Source organism: Petaurus breviceps, unplaced genomic scaffold (genome assembly GCF_028583685.1).
Source record: "Petaurus breviceps papuanus isolate PSGF00001 unplaced genomic scaffold, PetGlider_PUasm1.0 90895, whole genome shotgun sequence".
NCBI lineage: Eukaryota > Metazoa > Chordata > Mammalia > Diprotodontia > Petauridae > Petaurus > Petaurus breviceps.
The window spans coordinates 20,998,335-21,020,530 of NW_027187372.1; the positions used below are offsets into that span (position 1 = coordinate 20,998,335).

Sequence of the window (22,196 nt, forward strand, 5' to 3'; positions counted from 1 at the left end):
TCTCTCTCTCTCTCTCTCTCTCTCTCTCTCTCTCTCTCTCTCTCTCAAATTGTAGGTTTCTGTGAGGAAATAACAATGGAATTGGATCTACCTCTTAACACAGTGCTCACTGTAAATGTTTTCTAAATGCTTATTGTTCAACTGATTTATTGACTTAAAAGGTGGACAAGAATACAATATATTATGATAGGGAAGAATGGCATTTCAAGCCTATGTGTTCTACATCAGCAAAGGCAACTAATTTCAAAAATGCAGGATGCATTTAGGGAAGAGACTATAATGCAGTCTGGCACAGGAACAGGGAAGGAAACAAGGATTTATTAAGCACTTACTCTGTGCAAAGCTTTTCCAAATATTGTTTCATTTGCTCCTCACTACAACCATATGAAGTAGGTGTTATTATTACCCTCATTTTAAAGTTGAGGAAACTGAGGCAACAGAGATTAAATGAGTTGCCCAAGGCTTACACAGCTAGTGTCTGAAGGTATATTTGAACTCAGGTCTATGGCACCATCTAGGTGCCTCTACACAGATGAGAGCAATTTGGGATAGAATAGAGAGGACAGCCTTGCCACTTAAATGCTAGACACAACTGGAGAATTACTTGAAAGTAAATCTGGAGACTCATGGTTTTCGAGTGGAGAAATGACAGTACTGGACCTAGCAGAAGAAAGAATATGATAACAGTAGTCAACAAAAACTAGATTAGAAACCACCAAGCTGGCAGAAATTATTAAAAGTGATAAAACTCAATGCTGGCAGGCTCTAGAGAAATAGGTAGATTTATTCAATTCTTATGAAACTGCAGGTTTGTAGAAACTTTAAGGAAGGAAATTTGATAGCACACAGAAAAATCTACATAAACCATTATTTTGGCTCAGTAATTCCTTTGGTTGCCATATATCCTGTGTCATAAAACATAAAAAAATGTCCTAAGATTTTCTTAGAAATCTCATATGTAATTGAGAAAAGTCAGAAATAACCTTAAGATCCAAACAAATGGAAACAGTTAAACAACTTCTTGTATATTAGTGTAATGGAAACCTAAAATTCAGTTAATAGCAACAAGAAATATAAAAGTGAATATATTTTTTAAAATGTGACATAGATTCAAAAGTGATGCTATGTTATGCATTGAAATTATGAAAATGAAAAAGTTACTAAGTAAGCTTAGTTGTATTGCTATTTAATATTAAAAGGTTACAATTACTCAATAAAAATTGAAAACTTTAAATATTTGATGCAAACAAAATGTTCTGTGAGGGTTGTGGAAGGAGAGATAAAATCATGGAATGACTCCTAAAGTGCAATCACCTAGTTTTGTGGTCTTACCCTACCCCCATATTTCCCCATCCCCATTTCCCATCCCCAGCCTACGTCAAGAGCGATTAGATCCTATTTTGGGGGGCAGAGTCCCATATCAGTGGATTCAACCTTTATCTATGGGTCTCCCCAGTCACATTGTTGTAACATGAATGACAGCAAGTGAGACCATTAATCATTTTAAATGAAGTTTTAATTGTGGAGCATAATTAACCCGGGGACTGTCAGGGGTCACGTACCCAAATCAGGCATCCCCGCGTATATACATATAGACAAAAAATCACAACGTAGCTGTTCCCAGGGGGAAACTACAACTTAGTCAGTTGCTATGCAAGTGGGGAAAATACAGAAGCCAAAAGGTAGCAATCAGTTCATTGCCTAACAATTGTTGCCCAGCAGTCAGTTTGTTGCCCAACTGGAAAATTCCCAAATCTATTTTGAGAACTTAACAGAAGGGGGGAGGGCTGTGGGCTTCAGGTAGCAGGTTTAGGCAGATTTACTTGGCAGGTTGCTGATTAGGTGGGCTTTGTTGGGTTTGGGCAGGTTTCCTAGGCAGCTCTCCTATGACAGGTAGAGATGGGGGATGTTCACCAAATGGGGGGTTACTACAACACCATCATACAGACCTGGATAGATCAACTCCTGAAATTTAATCAGGAGTTTTGTACCTCCCCAGTGGAAAAATATGACTTCACATGAATAAACACTCTGGGGGTGTTGGCAGGAAGCACTCAGCCATTACTTTGACTGACTTTCCTGAACTTTGGCTGTGACTTTAAAACATGAGGTTTAAAGGAACATGACTGATCATTAGCCTATTGAGACATTAGTTAAAATGTATCATAATATCTAGGATGGAAATAATGAGGGTCCTTTTACCCCCTTCAAAAGTTAATATAATCATGGAAAGTTCCTACCCCATTTAGCAGTTCTGAGCCACTAAAGTTTTATTTTTTGAAGAGTTGAGAGACTATTAGAAAAAGTTGCCCCTCTGATATGAGGTCCTAGATTGCACAAGACTCCGGCAGGCCTAAATATAAGATCACAAGTGGATTAGAATCTATATGTCTAAGTTACAGTGACTTAGAAAGGGTGTTCTGCCAAATACATAACATGCTGCAAGAGAGCTACATCCAGGTTAATATTACATCAAGGAAGCCTCAATGAATTTGAAGGGGTACTCTCTTTTGCAGGGATGTTTTGAGGTAGAAGATCACCAAAGGAGGGACATCCTTGCTCAGATTGATGTGGGTAAAAGATTCCTGTCTGGGTCACAGTTGTGATGGCTAATCAAAACAAGTATTTTGGGGGAATGGATATTTATAAGCTCTTAGTATCAATTTGGATATTTATGGCAACTTCTTTGCTAATTATTGTGGGTAGAATCAAATGGAAAACAATAGAGTTCCTTGAATCATAAGAGGTGGTGTAAAATAAGTGTCACTTCTGCCATACTGAAGATATGAGTAATTTCAATAGGGTTTCGGAGGTGGAGCCATATTGCAATAGTTGAAAATAGAGTAGGTGCTAAGGAAGTAGAAGCATTTCACTTGGATAACATTTTCAAGAAACATGGCAGTGAAAGGGAAGAAGACAGGTGGAATGGTACTAGGTGGGTTCCAATGGTCAAGGGACAACTTAATTTTAGGAGCAGGGTGCACTAAACATATGTATAGCAGATAGGAAGGATGCAGTGAAAACAGAAGGACTCAAGATGCATGAAGGAGAACTGGTGATTACTGGAGTAGTCTTCCAGGAGGCATGAGCAAAGGAGATTAAGTATATAGTGGAAAGAGTGCTAGACTTGACATCAGGAAGACTTAGTTCAAATCCCACCTTAGACATGATTTATGTGACCCCGGTGAATCAATGAAATTCAATCAGCCTTAATGTTCTCATCTAGAAAATGGGGGCTATAATAATAAAAGCTGCTTCATAGAGTTGCTGAGAAGATCAATAGAGATACAATATATCAAGCTCTTTGTAAAACTGAAAGTGATAAGTAAATTTTGGATGGTCAGAATTGTCATACTTGTATGGCAGTGGACATCAGCTATATATAAAAAAAATTCTGAACTACTCTAGCCTTCTGTTCACTAAATGATTTCCCCAAATCAAATATCTTGTGATAAATCCAGTAAATTACAGGAAAACACTTGATAAGGTTTTGTTTACTGATTTTTCACAAGTCTCTGTGAACTTTGATGTTTACAAAGAGAAGATGATGAACTTTCCTGATGATATGAGACAGAAACACAGCACTAGACTGGAAGAAAGCAAATGAAAACAGGATCCAAAGCAAAATACTCACAAATATTTTGATCATTTGCCCTCGGGAAGCACTATGATATCATACCATCTCATGATCATTTTTATCTTATGGTCTTCCTATACTTCAGGACAAGGTAAGCTGAAGATGGAACAGAGTGTTCATTTCTTAGAATTAATAGATGAGTTCAAAACACAGGCTTGGGGGAAAATTAGTAAACTATACTGTTTCATGGGTTCATTTTTTGTTTTACATACTACTGTATTTTTGAATCTATGTTCTTGGATAAACCAAAGAATGAAAGATATTTGCAACAGAGTACCAAAAGTCAATTTAAGTCATTTACAAATAATTCTTTATCTCATAACCCTCTTGGAATAAATGTAGAATTTGCATCTTTTCTTTAGTTCCAAAATGTGAAGAGCCACCTGACATAGACTTTGGAGAGAGAGAGAATAATGGAAAAACAGAATATCATGAAGGTGATAAAGTATGGTATCAGTGCTCTCCTGGTGCTACCCTAGTGGGTTCTGAATGGATAGAATGTCGTGAGAAGAACTGGACACCTTTGCCAAAATGCTCTGGTTGGGAAATCTGTTTTTCACTGGTTTGACTCTTTGAGGTTTGCTATGTTAATTAAGGATAATACTTAAGTCCATATTTTGAGAAAACATATATAAATATGAAGGAAAGAAACTGCAATGAAACATTTAGTAGAGTGAACAAAAAAACGTTCATTTTACACAAACAGAAATGTGATTGTGCACCCATTTTATATCTTGCAATAATAGTTTCCATCATAACAAAATACCATGAGTTTGTAAGTAGAAATCTACCATATTTTTACTAAAAACAGGATTTGGGGTTAGATAATGCTGGAAAAAATTAGCAATACCATTGCAACTTATGTTTCATGCAATTCAGTGGCACCTCTCCTTTATACATGAGGAAATTTTTAAATAGTGACTTTACATGACCCTATAAGTTTCTTTTCATATTACCAATCTTGGCGTTTAGATAGACTTCTTTGTTTATTTTGTATTCAGTTCCATTTAGTGTAAGACACAATATTTGTTTAACATATTATTTAACATATCTAGAAATGTTATTTAGTACAATACATTTTTCTTTTCCTTTTTTTTAATGCATAGCTGATGTCCACTGCCATACAAGTATGACAATTCTGACCATCCAAAATTTACTTATCACTTTCAGTTTTACAAAGAGCTTGATATATTGTAAATCGCTGTGAATGGGTAGTTGTGTAAATATTATGTATGTGGATACATAACATATTTAATACAAGTTCAAGAGTTAGAGTGGTAAGAAAGGGAAATATATTTCTCTTCAGCAAGATTACGTCCAAGGACCCAGAGTTTGAACATAACTCTCATGGTTATATGTATTTGAGAACTTAGATCTGTTAGTATAGGTATAGCTTAGTGAGTCAAGCCAAAATTTGTGAAAAGTGGTTTTTTTTAACATGCCTAGTCAACAACAAGAAACTAAATCAATGGTTAACATTGAATGGAAAATATAGTTCAGGTCCACTTTTGTCTTTTATTGATTTTTTTTTAGTCAACTAAAACCTGCTTTCTTTTCTTGACTATTACACGTGGTCAAGCAAAATAAATTCCTCCAATGGCCATATCTAAAAATATGTATCTCATTCTGCCTTCTGAGTCTCTCACCACTCTATTAGAAAGTAATTAGAATCATTATCTTGATCAGAGCTCCTAAATTTTTCAGTTTCATTGTATAAACTTTTTGCTTGGTTCTATTCACTTCACTTTGCTTTGGTTTATAAACATCTCCCCAGGTTTCTCTCATTTGATCATTCTTATAGTGTTCTATCACATTCATATACCAGTACTTGTTCAACCATTCCCCACTTGATAGGCACTCCTTAAATTTCCAATTTCATGCTAAAATAAAAAGAGAAATAAATATGTTTGTATATCCTTAGCATATGCTTAGGATTAAGTCCTCCCTGGTGGCAGCTAGGTGGTACAGTGGATATAGCTTTAGATCTGGATTTGGGGAGATCTGAGTTCAAATCTGTGTGACCCTAGACAGTCACTTAACCCCTCTTTGCCTCATTTGTAAAAATGGGGACACACTGGAGAATGAAATGGCGAAACACTGTAGTTTCTTTGCCAAGAACACCCCATAGACAAGCCCATAGGCTCACAAAGATTCAGACATGACTGAATAGCGGAACAAAAAATAAGCCCTCCCTAAACCAACACTTCATTATAGTCCTGTTTTTATCTTTCCTTTCCATCTCATTTCCATACTGAGAGAAATATGCTTTTTTATCCAACTGTTTGTATGTGTATGCATTCTTGGACCCTTGATCACTTCAAATGAGAATGAGGTCCAGGCGTCAGTTACTTCCACACCCTACATCCTTGTTTGTGTAGAGCTCTATTTATTCACCTTGTTTATGTGAGATTATTTTGAATAATCTTCTTCTCCCTCCTCCCATCAATTATGTATTCTTATTTCTCTCTTTTTTCACATTTTATCAAAAGCAATAGAAAAGTAATAAATTACAAAAACACAAGTGCAATAAAAATAACTTTTAAAATGATTGATCTATCCTATCAAATGAAAAAAATAACAAATAAGAAGACAAAGCTATTAAACACACAAAGACAACACACAGAATGAAAAAAATCTATTTAAAGTTCTTTCTGTTTAATGATATTTCTTTATAAATCAATCATACACTTATCAAATTTCTCACAAATAACCAGTTCCCTCAACTACCTTAACTTTTCCCTGAACTATTTTCATCATGTTATCTTTGAAATCTTTTTTCTAATACAGTGGACAAATAAACGTCAGTCGCATTTGCTTTAAATTATTAAAAATTCCACATTAATAATATATTACTAAGTTTTTACTTCATCATTGCTATGTAAAATGATAATCATGATCTTTTGTGTAGAGACTAGTCTTTCATATATGGATAAATACTGATTCTGTCACATTAACTGTGATGTTAGGCAACTCACTTAACATATAAGAACTTGGTTTTCCTTTCTTTAAAATATAAGGATTCTGTTAAATAATACCTAAGATTCATTAAAGCTTTCTCATTTTGTACTTTTCTGGAAATTTCTCTAGACAATTTGCTCCAATGAATTCAGGAGAAAGATGGGGGGAAAACAAGCAAGACTCTGTCTTTTGCATGACTACTGTAATGTTGGCCATCTTTAAGATTTGAAGAAATAGAACACATTTTTCGTGATTTTATTTTGTTTTCTTTTAGTATCATGTATTATCACAAAGCAACAACTAGAAGAGAAAAATCTGCTTTTGCATAATGGCAAACATCGATCACTTATAATCCCAAATAACAAAAGCCTGGAATTTTCTTGTGCTGCTGGTTACATTCTCACAAAACCAAGTTTGAGGACATGTGTAGATGGGCACATGGATTTTCCAACCTGTATCCCAGGTAAATATTCAATTTTGCAGATGTTCGTTAGAAATAGCTATGAAATTGGAATCTTAAACAGAGAGAAAAGACAAAAGTAAGGTAAGTGATAAAAAAGGTGGGTAACATAAGAAAGGCGAGAGTGTTTTCTGGCAGTTTGTTAATCCTTCCATCAGACATTTAAAGTTCATAGGAGGATTTCGAGAGACAAAGTAGGATTTAGAGATGTAAAGAACTGTATAGACCAAGTCCAATATCTTTCTTTTACACAGCACAAAACTGAGTACAGAGGGATCAAGTGGCTTGTCCAAGGACACACAGCTAGTAGATGCTTGAGGCAGAATTTGAATCTAGGTTTTTCTGACTGTTCACTGTATACTAATTGCATTCAGATCACAGGGACTGGCAAACAAACTGCAATCTCATCACAGAAACTTAAGCAACATAAGTTTAAACACGCTACTAAATTATAGTAAATGATGTTTTGGTCCTAATGCAATGCTATATTATAGGATAAAAACTATCAGAATATTAAAACAAATGTAGTAGTGCCCAGATCAGAGTAGTTATGAGGGTCTTCACTAGGAAGACAGAATTCCCAATATTGTGCTTACTTTTAATCAGCACATTTAAAAAGGACTAGTGACAAATGAGTGTGGATCCAAAGGATGGTGAGTAGGATGCCAAAGAGTATTCAAGTTATGTCATAAAAGGGACAGTTAGAGGATCAGAATGCCTTTAGCTTATAGAAGAAAGAGCTAGAGTATAATGTGGTAGCTGTCTTCTAATATTTGAAAGATTCTCATGAGTGAAAGAGTATTTATTCCATGTTATTCTAGCAGACAAAATTGTAACTAGTAGTTAGAAGATACAAAAAAAAATAAAGAGAGACCTAAGCACTCATAGCACATATGGGGAAGAATGGAAGGGAACATAAAGAGATACAGTTGGATAGTCTAAGTTTGGTATGAGGATTCTTACACCATGTGACAAGACTTCTAAGTCCTCCAGCACTATCATGCCAAAACAGTGAGTGGCACTGCCCAGAATCCATGGTCAGATGATGTATTGACTGAGGTGTAAATAGAGAAAGTCTATCATTAATAGAACAATTATAGAAAATTTCCATTTATCCAGAATAAAAAACAACAACTCCCTATAACCAGGAAGCTAAAAAATCCATTTTTCATTTGTTACATATGAAAAAAGTGATATTCATAATGTCGATTCTAAAGTTTTAAAAGATTATGAACTATCTTCTTATCAAAAAAGATTGTTTAATATATTTTAACTTCAAATGATATAAAATTAGTGATCTATCTTTGGTATATATGCTGATTTTCAGAAATTCCATTTCAGTTATAAGAATATAACATTCTGAATGAAGAGGAATTTAAATCACCCTTGGAAGTGAGACTAAAATCTATTGTGATATTTAAGTAGGTTTCATAATCTTAATGTACTACTAAACCTTTTACCTTAATTGAGCTAATCACATATTTTTTTTTGGAAATCATATGTGATACCCCATACCTGGCTAATGGAAATGTACGTCATCAGAAAGGTAAATATAGAGAGATAATGAAATCTCATACCAATGCAAAGAAAGTTATCACCCACCACTTAATGGAAATGAGACAAAATGTACCAGTAAAGGCTGGTTACCTCTTCCAGGATGTAACTCTAAGTTTAATTTATAACTTATTCCACTTCAAGACGATGAAATAATTGTTTATTTCATCTAAAAAAGCAGAAAGTCAAAATATCTGTTTTTCTTAGTTTTGTATTAAGAATCTTACATAGGAATAACTCAGATTTCAAATGACCTAGTTTGTCAGAACAGAACAAAAGAAAATTTCTTTCAAGTATACATTATTTTCTAATTATTCCCTTCTAAAAATCCAAGATGGTTTCCCCAGGAAAAAAAATCCTTAATCCACTGAATTGAAAACTTTTGATGGGTTGCCAGAACTGTTTGCACATCGGTTATTTTGGTCTGATTTTATATGCCACTTTTAAAAATATGTATGAGTCCATGTTCTCACAAACCATGGAAATGTGACATAGACAAGGATATACTGATTCTCATTTCAAAGAGGTTCAATTTAGTTCACTTTGTCTTTTGTTTATGTCTTTTTAATGCCAAATAGACCTAGATTGCAAGATCATTTTTACAGATATCTGCCACCATTTATCAAGACATAATGTGTTCTGAAAATTCTTGAGGTTTAAGGCATCAGGGTTCTACAAAACAGTTTCTTAATCACTCTAAAGTATTTACTGCCTATTATGAAGCAGGTTATCATGTACTACTTGATACAAAAACATAAATGCAGGGGGATACAGTCAAAAGTAAGACAATTTTTCCCTCAAGGAAGTTATAACCTAGAGGAGATATAAATACAAAGTTAAATACAAAATATCAATACCCCCCCCAAAAAAAGTTAAAGATACTTTTGCATGAGGAAAGTGCTAGCAGATGGGATAATCAGGAAAGACTTAATAAAAGTGGAACTTGAACTTAACTTTCAAGAAAACATCAAGTTCTCATGAGGCAGAAGTCAGGAGGGAATGTGAAGTCACAAAGGACCAAAAGTGGAAAGAAATGGAGACATAAAATGGACTATTTTGCATATAAGGAGCAGTACAAAGACTAATTTGGCTAGACCACAAAATGCATGAAGGGGGTGCAATATGAAGCCATTCTGGAAAGGTAAGTTAGGTTCCTACTATGAAAAGCTTTGAAGGTTAAATAGAGGAGTTTATGTTTGATGTTGGAAGTGATAGGGAGTCACTGATTAGAAGAGGAACATGGGGTCAGACTTGCACTTTAGGAAAATCAGCTTAACAACTGTGTGGACAATGAATTGGAATGGGGAAATACTTGGGGCAGAGAGACTAATTTGAGAGCTATTGAAATAATCTAAACAAAAAGTTATGAGAGGTAAACTACATCAGTGGCTGACAAAAGTGTGCTAATTCTAGAAGGTTGGAATTTGAAGAAATGATTAAATATTTAATGAAAGAAAAAACCAGGACCTAAAATTGTATTTGTTTTTTCATTGCACCTAAGAATCTATTATTTCCTTGGTATGGAAATTCTTTGCATCAACTCAGGTTACAATTTGACTGTACTTAATAGGTACATTATGTTATGTTATTCTATGTTATTTTTTTCTGGCATGTCTTATAACAATGAAGTAGCATAGTATATTATATAGATAGTCAACCATAATGGAAGGCTGATTGGGGTTTAAATTCTGCCTCTGAATTACACTGGCTATGTGAGCCTGAGCAAGTCATTGAAACTCTCCTCCTAGGAAAACCTCTAAGACTATAAATTGCAGAGAAGATATCCAATCAGCATTGAATTTCTTAATAGGAGTTCCCTAAACCAATAAAATCACATCTTTTTCAAAGAAACCAAACTTGTTGATACCTCCAAAACATACTGCAACATATGACTGATGAAAACACTTGCCTTCTCTATACCCCAAGCTATACTCTAAGACTTAAAACAATTGATCTGCATTGTTAAGATATAGTTTACTTATTAGAAACCATATCATGAGCTCCCAGGTCCCCTCCACCTCCCTTTTTTGCTTACAAAAAAATTATATGTAAATTGAATATAAGGGCATTTCCAAAAGAGAAATAATAAAAAAAACTTCTGAGCAAGGGTAACCCCATTGAATTACTAACAACTTCTATAGATAAGAGTTATTTAGATGTTTAAGATTTGGTATATTTTAGAAAGAAACAAATAATATTATTACTTTATAGTTATAGTTCATGTATTATTCAGAAATGAGAGCTATGAACTCTAAAAATATTACAATGAAACCTGTTTTAATCTCTTTAAAAACATCACCATGTTCTGTCTAAATGAGGTTTTTTTAGTTTCCTTCTGTTGGCTTTTGTTCAACATGCAATTTCATTCTTGAAGGAAAGGATGACACAAAGCTTTCTTCCCCCCACAAAAACCTGAGAATAATATACTATGAATTTAAACATTCATTATATGCTCAGATGAGTAAATAAAAGATGAGAAGAAAGGAAGAACTAACATCTTAGGAATTTTGTGTAGGAAGTAGCAACTGACCTGAATTTTGAAAGAAGCTGAATGTTTTAAGAGACAAAAATGAGAAGGAAGTATATTTCAGGCACTAAAGACAACCTGTTCAAAGTCCTGGAGATGACACACAGCATGCCACATTCAGAATGAACTTCTCATCTGGTTTGGCTGGAATGTAGATTGTATAGCAGAGACTAACATGAAATATTTTGAAAGGTTAGTGGAAATCAGATGGTGGGAATCTTTATATCACAGGCTGAGAATTTGTGTTTTTACCCTAGAAAGAGGGAACAAGTGATTTTTTAAAGGGCAAATGACATTCTCAGACCTGTGTAGTAGGAACAGTAATTTGGCCATTGAATGGAGGATGTTGTGGGAAAAAAGTGAGAGTAGGAACATGCAAGACTATTAAAAGGCTATTACAGTAGTATAGACAAGGAGTTATGAGAGCATGGACTAGGGTGGTGACTATGTGAGTCTCAGGAGAAAAAGTTATGATAGGAGAAATGTTAGAGAAATAGAACCAACAAGAAAGGAAAATTGATTGGATATGTGAGGTAGGGGAAAGGGAAAAGTTAAGGATGACTCCAAAGTTGTGGACTTGTGTAATTGGAAGGATAGCATCATCAAATGAAAAACAAAAGTAAGTATGAGGGGAAAGATAAGTTTTCAAGAAATAGAGTAAGTTCAATTTTAGATATATTGAGTCTAAGATACTGATGTGAATGTTGCATGGAAATGTGCAGCAGGCAGTTGTTGTTATGGGACTAGAGTTTAGGAGAGAGATGGAAGTTGTATATGTAGATTTAAGAGTAATCTGCATAGTTAATTCAACCCATGAGAGCTGAAGAGACCAACAAGAATATTAAGAAAGAGTAGAGAAGAGATCCCTGGACAAAGCTTTGGAGGATATTAATGTTTAGTAAGAAGATAGATGCCATTGTAGCAGAAGATTAAGGAGGAATTATCAGATAGATCCCCAACCTTCACATTTTAATGTTCTTAGGGTATTGTAATTTCCCAGTCAACTTTGAATAAGCTTTGTTCCTGAAGAAATCACTTAACTATCTGTTTATCCATTCATAAAGGAAAGGCTGCTAGAGTGGAGATGAAATTTTGATATTTTATGCATTACTATTTTTCTGGTGCTCTGAATGTGGGGGATGAAGAAGTGGGAAATTCAAAACTCTTTTTGGAAGTTCTACAGAGTGTATTTGATCCTGGGACCAATTACTGAAAAATTTGTATGATCACTCTTGGGGAATATTTAAAAGTAGATGAGTTATCAACCATCTCATACAATTTAGGTACTTTAATCATCAGAGCATCTAGTGGAAAATAAGCACTCAAAAGCAAGGAATATTATATTTGTCTGCACATCCTAATTATAATATAGTGTCTTGTATGTAGTTGGCATTTCAAAATATGTGTAGAATTGACTTGAGATATTTTTCTTAAATTCCTTCTAAGTCTATGATTCTAAAGCAGTGCATATTCTAAGATCACAAATAAAAAGAATGCAGTTATACTATATTGCAGAGTTTTGTTCATAGTAGGAAATTAAAATTACCCAGTTAAATTATTAATAAAGAAAATAATTTATTTCTACCTCACTTTCCCCCAAGTGAGACTTTGTGATTATCCAGAAATTGAAAATGGACACCTTTATATGCCATTTTTTGAAACCAATGAATTCTTTCGAAGCACATTTCCAGCACTCATTGGAAAACAAATGTATTATCATTGTAATGATAATTATGTACCTGCTCAAGGATATTCCTCATCCTATTGGATATTGTTTCATTGTACTGAAGAAGGATGGTCTCCAATGCCAGAATGTCTTAGTGAGTATACTTATTTAAACTATTTGAAAGGGGCACAATTGATAGAAAGTTCCAGATTATATTTGGAAAACATAACATTTCATATAACTGAGATCTCTGTGTTGTCCACATTGAACATTACAGCAGAATGGGTTTTCTTCGTGGTATATGTTGGACATGGTATATCAGAAAAAAGCTCAATTTGCAAATTAAAACAACTTTGAGGTGGTTTTATCAGACTGGCTAATATGACAGAAAAGAAAAATGATAAATGTCATAGGAGATGTGAGAAAACTGAGACACTAGTGCATAAGGAGGAGTTGTGAACTGATTCAATGAGTACGGAGAGCCATTTGGAACTATGACTAAATGGCTATAAAGCTATTCATACCTGTGATCAACAATATCACTACTAGGTCAGCATCCCAAAGAAATTTTAAAAGAAAATAACCTATTGAGTTTTTTATATTTTTATTTTAAGCTTAAATACAAAATGAAAAGGAGAAAAATAACATTGCCATTTACACAGAAGCTATGACAGGATTCAATATAAAACAATAAATTGCCATTTCAATGAAACCTATATAATAAATACTACACACTGTTTTCAAAACTGCCTAGGTTTTATTTGCTTCCTTGTTGGTTTTCCTTTGTTTTCTGCTGTGTACTTTTTACTTTATTTTCTCCAACCTTCCTCCCTACCCTAAAGAAGGCCATAATTAAGTGTGGAGATTACACACACACACACACACACACACACACACACACACACACACATACATACACACATATGTATATCTACATATATACACATAAATAGAGAGAGAATGTGTGTGTATCTTCGCACTTAATTGTGTGTACATACATATATTGCTATCTACATACATACACATATACACTCATACACATATATGTAAGACCATATTATGCTTATTTCCACCTTTCATCTGCTTCTCTGAAGGTAGATAGCATCTTCTTTCATGGACCCAAGTCCTTTCATGTTTTTCTAAATCAACCAGCTCATCATTTCCCACGACACTGCAATATTCTGAACCCATCACATCCTGTCTGAGAGATTGTCTAGGAAAGTTTTTCCCGAAATTTTTTTATCCCTTCAATTCTTGGCTACATAGGTTTTATTTTATTTTTTTAAAGCAATTGGGGTTAAGTAACTTGCTCAAGGTTACACGGCCAGTTATTTCTGGGTGTGGTGCTAAGTATCTGAGCCCAGATTCGATCCCCCAGGTCATCCCGACACTGGGGCCGGTGCTCTTACTCGCTGTGCTACCTGGCCGCCCCTACATAGGTTTTATTTACACAAGAAAATTTTACTTTAAAAGAATTGAAATTATCTTTTTTATACTTCAACAATGCTTTCCTCTCTACAACTAAACCACACAGAATGAAGTTAGTGGAACCAGAAAGAAATTTTACATAGTAACTGAACAATTGTAGATGGACAATTGTGAATGACTTAGTTATTCTCAGCAATACAATGATCCAAGGCAATCCAAGACAAAGGAATCAATTCTAACTCTCTCCACAGAAAGAACTGATGGCATCTCAATACAATGACTTTTGAATGGCAAATCTTTCTTTCTGAGTTTCAGAAAGTTTTCAACTTCACTTTCTCTTCCAGTCATTGAAATTTAGCAGTGACACAAGTCAACATGATTGGTCATGACCAAGGATACTATCTCTTAAAAAAGAGAAAATAAGATATTTTTATGTTGATGAAATGACCCATAAACAAGCCTTATATTACCAACATTAAATGTATATGTCTCAGAAGACAGCTAAACCAGGTTGAGGGTCACTTGTTGGTGAGGTAGAGCAATGTCTGACCCAAGCACATGAAGACTTCCCCCAATGGAATAAATAGGCAGATGAGAATAATTTGTTCCAATGGCCAGAAAAGCTGATGAAGTAGTTGTAAACTATTACTGGATATAAAAGAGAAGGCTCCAAATCATTAGTAATAGGAGAAATACAAATCAAAATCACCCTGGTATTTCACCTCACCCTCAAGAAATTGACAAAGATGACAAAAGATAGGAATAGTAAATGTTAAGGGAAAGTGAAGAAAGGCTGACACACTAATATACTTTTTATGGAGCTATGAATTATAATCATTCTGGAAGGAAATGTAATTTTAATAAAATGAAGTGGCTAAAATGTCCATATGTTTTGTTGCATAGATCTTATTATTAGGTATAAACTCCAATGAGGTCACTAATAATATCAAGAAATGCTCAATATTAACCGAAATATTTATTAAAAATATTTTAAAATTTCACCACATTTTTTGTAGTAACAAAGAACTGGAGGAAAAAGTACATGCCCATCAATTGAGGTATGGGTGACTAAACAAACTATTACACATGAACAATTCTTATATTGTCTCTTCTTGATCTGTTCTCCAGATAGTTTTTCCTAATTAGATGCTTCAGATTCTCTTCTATTTTTATCTTTTTCTAGTTTTATTATTTCTCAGTGTCTTAAAATGTTCTATTCCTCTTGCCCAATTCTAGTTTTCGTGGCCATACCTATGCATTAAAAGCATTTTTTTTTTCAGGAACTCTACCTCATAGAATCTATCTCTTCAAAATATGGTTTATACACCACCTTCTACACAAAATTTTTGCTCTTCTCCAAAAGTGCTTTACTTCCCTTCCCCCTCTACCTTGTATTTAATAACTTTATATTTGTTTTATTAATTCTCTTTATATTTATTAAGTGAATGTTATATCTATATATGTATGTATGTTCTTATTGTCTTTTACACTTGAATAGAATGCCTATCACACAATCTACACATAATAGAAATTTAGTGAATGTTTGGTAACAGATTCATAATTCTTCTCTGACCTTACATTGAACAAATGTTTAATTAAATACTTTGTCCATTATAATTTGTCCTCATTTTCTTATAAATATGGTTGCAAACTTTTCTTCTTTTGATATGCTATTTAATATTCTAATTGTTTTTTTTTTTTACTTTTCTCATCTACAGGAAAGTGTTACCTTTATTCAATTGAAAATGGTCATTTTAGGCCAAAAAAAGATTATTATAAGGAAGGTGATGAAATAACAGTTGAATGTAATCATGGCTACAGTCTTACAAATAATCAAGAGAAAATTACCTGCACCAAAGAAGGCTGGTCTACTAATACAAATTGTAAAAGGACTGGTAAGTAACCCTACTGCATTGGCAGCCTTCAATGTATATTATGTTTGGTTTTTAAAAGCAAATCAAAGGTGGCAATGGCCACCTTTGTGCTATGGGCCTCCACAGGAATCATTTGACTCCTTAATGTTTTGGTTTCATTAACCTTCTAAAACTGTTCCCACATATATCTTGTTCCATTCTGTCTGGATGATATTTTAGCCATATCCAACAAGGAAGACTTCTTTCACCACCTGCCAAACTGGTTCCATCTGTTGGAAATCTGACATGTGGACATCCTTCAGCAATTCTTGATAGTGTACCTCCTCTGTTTCCATTTGTTCTATGACCACTTGTCATAACTTTAACATTCTGTGGCTTGAGAAAACAAATATGGACATCTACAACAGTCATCCTCTTTAGGTTTCTCTCACTATACTGTGGTTTTTGGCTGAAGCTGGTTAAAAGAAGAGGTTGAGGGAAAAGAAGCCTGTGTGAAAGGACACCTGAGGGAACAGATGTCCTGCAACAAAGCACAAAGTAAACTACTCAATAAAATGACAACTTTTTCTGGAATAGAAAGAAATGATAAATCAATGAATCTTCCTAGAAATATTACCTAGGAATCTCAAAGTTTAGATTTGACACAGGACATTTGGAACAGAATTCATGGGACTCTTATTCTGTGTAGATCTTAACATCTCCATACAGTGGTGAATAAGACAAATCATTTAAATAGCACCAATATAAAATACCAAAACAAATCAGAGTCATTAACAAATTATTGTTTATTGTGTTATTTTGTATTACATTATATTATTAAGTTATCTTTTGTTAATGAGTTTGTGCATGGGTAGAGTGTGAGCCATATACACAAATCATTATTATGCAAGTTAGAATTTGAGTAAATGTATAGTGGGGGTTCAGTACCTTGAGAAATTAAAGGAGAGGAAACAGTTATCAAATTCATAGTTCTTATTTTAATTCAATCTCCTATCTTTATTATGTTTTTTGACAAATAAAATTCTTTCTCCCATCCTCAGAGGAAGTAGGAAAATGTGGACCACCTCCATCTATTAATAATGGAGATATCATCTCCTTCCCATTACTTGAATATGCCTCAGAATCAAGAGTGGAGTACAGATGTCAAAAATTTTATGTGCTACAGGGTTCCCCATTTGTCACATGCAAAAATGGATTATGGACAAAGGAACCAACATGCCTAGGTATGGTTAAATACTCTCTTAGTACATAAGGAAAATGTTATTAAAGAAGGACATGATCAGTTGGTGGTTAGAGTTAAAATGTCACAGGAGTGTTATTACAGGGGAGTAAATCTCAATAAACAAAGCAGACTTCAATGGTTAAACTCAAAGAAATGCTTAGTTGATACCCATTCTTGTTGCATGACCAATGTCTCCAATATACTAAGCTCTGCCATGCCCCCATATAAAAATTATTTTTGTTATTATATAGCTAAATGTGTGGCTCAGGATTTTCGTTCCAATTTGACCATGCTGTGGTTAGTGGGAGTAGTAATTCAAGAGAAAAAGAAATCATGTGTTTTCTTCCCCTTATACTTAAGAACTCTTCCTTATTTTGCATACCAGAAAATAGAGAACAAATTAATTACCCTTTGCACCATTTTCTATCCATTTTCACTTTCCATAGCATGATGAGTATGATACTAGCTATAATTATATCTCACTTTGCCTGAGGAAGCCAGACAACCAATTCTCAAAACTGTTATGAAGAAAATTGTTGCACAAATTTGGCTGAGAATAGATATTCTATAAGGTTCATTGCAGATAAGATTCTATTACCTCTGAATTCCCTTTTTCCATTGATTATTTGGGAATAAGCATATACATCATAAATAATGAAATACTGATAGATTATGGGAGGTAATGAAGTTTTTTCAAGGCACTAGACATAAGTGATATGTTTGCAAATATTATGGGGTACAGAATATAATTTGTGTTTCTGTTACAATTTTTCATCATGACATAATATAACTCTTCCAACAAACTTGAAATTGTCATGTATTTCTAATTAGAGATAAGCTATTCTATTCCACTTATCAATTTCCATTTTTACCCAGTATTAAAAGATTTTAGGAAATTTGTTATTTACCGTATAATTTATATCTGGCAACACAATTCTTTTCTTTTTTTCTGTAATCTCTATTGACATTCTTCTTCACTTCTTCTAATAAAGAATTTTTTTTGTCATTTTGTCTAATCATTTGAAGTACCTCCTTAATATTTTGATTAGTATTATATTAAATCTGGATATTACTTTTGGATAATTTTACCATTTTAAATTTATTTTTGACAATAATTTGTATGTAGAAGTATGTAATTCTTAATTTAAAAAAAGTATAGGAGAATTGTACATATACTTTTTCTGTCTTTGAAATTTAATGCTAGGGTGGAGCCAAGACAGCAGAGTAAAAGTAGGGACTTGCTTGAGCTCTTCCCCCCAATCCCCTCAAAATTTCTGTAAAAAATGACTCTACACAAATTTCTTGAGCTCCAGAACTCACAAAATGACAGAGTGAAACCCATCTCCAGTCCAAGAGCCTGGAAGGCCAACAGAAAGGGTCTATTGCACCTGGCTGGGGGTGGAATGCTGTCCAGCGTGTGCTGCTAAGGCACAGACTGGACCAGGGCAGGCCTCAGGGAACTGAAACACTGGCAGTTATGGTGGTTTCCAGACTTCTCAACCCACAAACACCAAAGAAAGAGCAGAGGATCAGTGGGGAAACTCTATCGGACCTGGGTGAGAGAAGAGGATTATCAGGCCCCAGCCCCAGGGGTGTTGGTTGCAGGCCATGCAGCTCAGAAAGGATTTTGAAAATAAAGTAAGACAAGGAGAGGAAAAAATGGGAAGAGAAATGAGAGTGATGCAAGAAAATCATGAAAAAGAAATCAACAGCTTGCTAAAGGAGACCCCAAAATACTGAAGAAAATAACACCTTAAAAATAGAATAACCCAAATAGCAAAAGAGGTCCAAAGAGCCAATGAAGAGAAGAATGTTTTAAAAAGTAGAATTGGCCAAATGGAAAAAGAAGCCCAAAAGCTCACTGAAGAAAATAAATCCTTAAACATTAGAATGGAGCAAATAGAAGCTAATGACATTATGAGAAATCAAGAAATTATAAAACACAACCAAAAAAAATGAAAAAATAGAAGACACTGTGAAGTATCTTTTTGGAAAAACCACTGACCTGGAAAAGAGATCCAGGGGAAATAATTTTAAAATGATTGAACTTCTTGAGAGCCATGATTAAAAAAGAGTCAAGACATCATCTTTCAAGAAATTATCAAGGAAAATTACCCTGATATTCTAGAACTGGTGGGTAAAATAGAAATTGAAAGAATCTACTGATCACCTCTTGAAAAAAAATTCCAAAAATAAAACTCCTAGGAATATGGTAGCCAAAATCCAGAGTTCCCAGGTCAAGGAGAAAATATTGCAATCAGCTAGAAAGAAACACAATCAGGATAACACAAGATCTAGCAGTTTATATATTAACAGATCAGGGATCTTGGAATATGATATTCTGGAGGTCAGAGGAGCTCAGATTAAAACCAAGAATCACCTACCCAGCAAAACTGAGTATAATACTTCAGGGGAAAATGAGGATATTCAATGAAATAGAGAAATTTTAAGCCTTCTTGATGAAAAGACTAGAGCTGAACAGAAATTTTGACTTTCAAATATAAGAATCAAGAGAAGCATGGAAGCATTTCTTGTAGAAATGAATGTTGAAAACTAAAAGTAAATAAATTCTGAAAAAAGACAAGAGAAAGAAATTTAATGCTGAGGATATGTCACATTTTGAAGTTTTAATCAATATTTTATTTCCCTTTTTCTGAATTTTTTTCTAGTTTCATTTGTGGACTAAAAATGGTAATAATTTCATAGACTTTTTTCTTATATCTGGCTATTATTGAACAACCATATTTTCTTCATTAATTTTTGTCTCTTCATTTTTCTAAATATATGCTCCTATCGTCTGTAGCTTTTCTTCTTCTTTGTTCTTACTGACTTCCTTCATTTTCCGCTTGCCATATTACCAAAGACAGCATTTCCCCCAAGAGACTAAGGCATGGATATTTGAAATAATAAGCAGAAGCTTCTCTGGTAAGGCATTATACAACATTTTAAAGCATAGCTTCCAGTAGTTCACCAGGCAAAACCCAATTACTTAGAGGGAGTATCTGCTTGCCTGAGATTGCCCCAGAGTTAACATGAAGCCTTCCTGTTCCTCAGAAAAAGGTTATGTCCATTCCACCAAACCATCATGATACAAACAGTCCTATATTCCTAAAAAAGAAATAACCATAATATAACCATGTCCTGGTAATTCTATCGGTATCCAGTTATTCAAAAGGAGCAAAGTGCATTTAGGAATAAAGATGTCGGAATAGTTCCACAATTTATTCACATATATATAAAGTTACCTGGTTCAAAGCTATCTGACCAAATGTGAGAGTGCATGAAATGAGCAAAATATGTGAGAATGGAAATATATAAATCAGAGAGAATGGTGTTCAAGTAGATGCTGTAAAATAAAAATAAAGAATTTTAGCAAATGGGGCACATTCAGTTTGGTAAGGTCTGGGATGGGGATGAAATATAGGTAGGTAAGTTCTAAGAAGGACAGTCTTAAACATGAAGAGAAAATGGGTTGTTGCCTTTTCTATCTCCTCAAACTTTTTCTCAATCCATAAATCAATAAACATTTATTATGTACCTTACCTACAACATGGGCAGCTAAGTGGTATAGTGGATAGAGCTCTAGGCCTGGAGTCAGAAAGACCTGAGTTCAAATGTAGTTTCAAACACTTACTATCTGTGTGATCATGGGCAAGTCACTTAACCTTGTTTGCCTCAGTTTCTTCATTTGCAAAATGAACTAGAGAAGTAAATAGCAAATCACTCCAGTATCTTTGCCAAGAAAATACCTGATGAGGTCACAAAGATTTAGACAAGTCTTAAAACACTAAAGAACAACATAATTGCCTACAATCCTTCTCCTTTACCCTCTCTCAAGTCCTGACTTTTTTCTCCAACCCTAATTTGAGTATGGACTGAAAAACACAGGGATGGTAGTCATTGAACTGCTGTAGGAAGAAAGCACATCTTCTTTTAGATGTTGTGGGCAGAGAAAAAGCCACCACCCAGACTGTTTAAAGCTTTGATCATGTGTTATTATTCAGAATTTAATATCATATTATTTAGCATTGTGAATAGAAGAGAAAGAGAAAATTACTTACATTATCACTGCAGAAATGTCTTTTATACTCCCAATTATTTTGAAAAAAGTGAAGTTGTACACACTTATTATCAATTGTAATACATATTCTTTTCATCTTTCAGAGGCATGTACAGTGTCAAAACAAATGATGATGAACAACAACATAGAACTTAGATGGGTGGAATCTGAAAAACTTTACTTAAGGACAGGACAAGAAGTGGAATTTTCATGTATTAAGGGACTTCATAAAGCTCCAAGCTCACCTCCATTTAGAGCAAGGTGCATAGAAGGAAAAATCAACTATCCCGTATGTATATAACAGAATATTTTCACTGTGATGAGTTTTACAACAATCCTGAGCTTTTCTGATGTGAGTTGTATTCCTATTTTTTTGTATTCCTTTTACTGTAACATTTTAATGTTATCATCAAGATACAAAAATGATAAAACTGCCCAATTTGCTTCTAAGAATACTATAGCAAAACCATCCAAAAGAAATTATTGTTTGATCTGTTCTTCAGAATCTCTAGGAAGAGTGATTGACAACCTCCCCCATCTCCTACCACCAAAAAAAACTAGTCTTAAATCCACATTATCAGAAGACATGACGTAGGTTTTACAACAATATTTTGATACCTTATATATTTCAATTTTATTGGCAATTGATTAAAAATTCCTTTTCCATTTGCCAAAAACAGTTAAATTGGTTTAACTTTGTTCATTAAGGTTATGGCTCCTTCTTTATACATTGCCTAAAGATACCACTTCATGTTCACTTTTTAAACTGCAAAAACTAAAGCATGAAACAGTTAAGAAAAGCCAATATGT

At 34.0% G+C, this 22,196-nt stretch overlaps 1 protein-coding gene across 1 annotated transcript; it reads left to right on the forward strand.

Annotated features, from left to right (window-relative positions):
• The first annotated feature begins 3,667 nt into the window (after positions 1-3,667).
• CFHR2 (complement factor H related 2) lies at positions 3,668-21,687 on the forward strand. Its single transcript, XM_069074472.1, has 4 exons — positions 3,668-3,728; positions 12,738-12,956; positions 17,145-17,327; positions 21,491-21,687. Exons 1-4 carry the CDS (start codon positions 3,668-3,670, stop codon positions 21,685-21,687), a joined length of 660 nt encoding a protein of 219 aa, XP_068930573.1.
• Positions 21,688-22,196: the final 509 nt, after the last annotated feature.

What these genes read in the sequence shown, in the direction of transcription:
- CFHR2 (XM_069074472.1), top strand. Translation starts at nt 3,668, where the DNA reads ATGATATCATACCATCTCATGATCATTTTTATCTTATGGTCTTCCTAT. An exon ending in TTCCTATACTTCAGGACAAG is followed by an intron (nt 3,729 to 12,737) that starts GTAAGCTGAAGA and finishes CTTTCCCCCAAG; the next exon opens with TGAGACTTTGTGATTATCCA. An exon ending in AAAGGAACCAACATGCCTAG is followed by an intron (nt 17,328 to 21,490) that starts GTATGGTTAAAT and finishes TTCATCTTTCAG; the next exon opens with AGGCATGTACAGTGTCAAAA.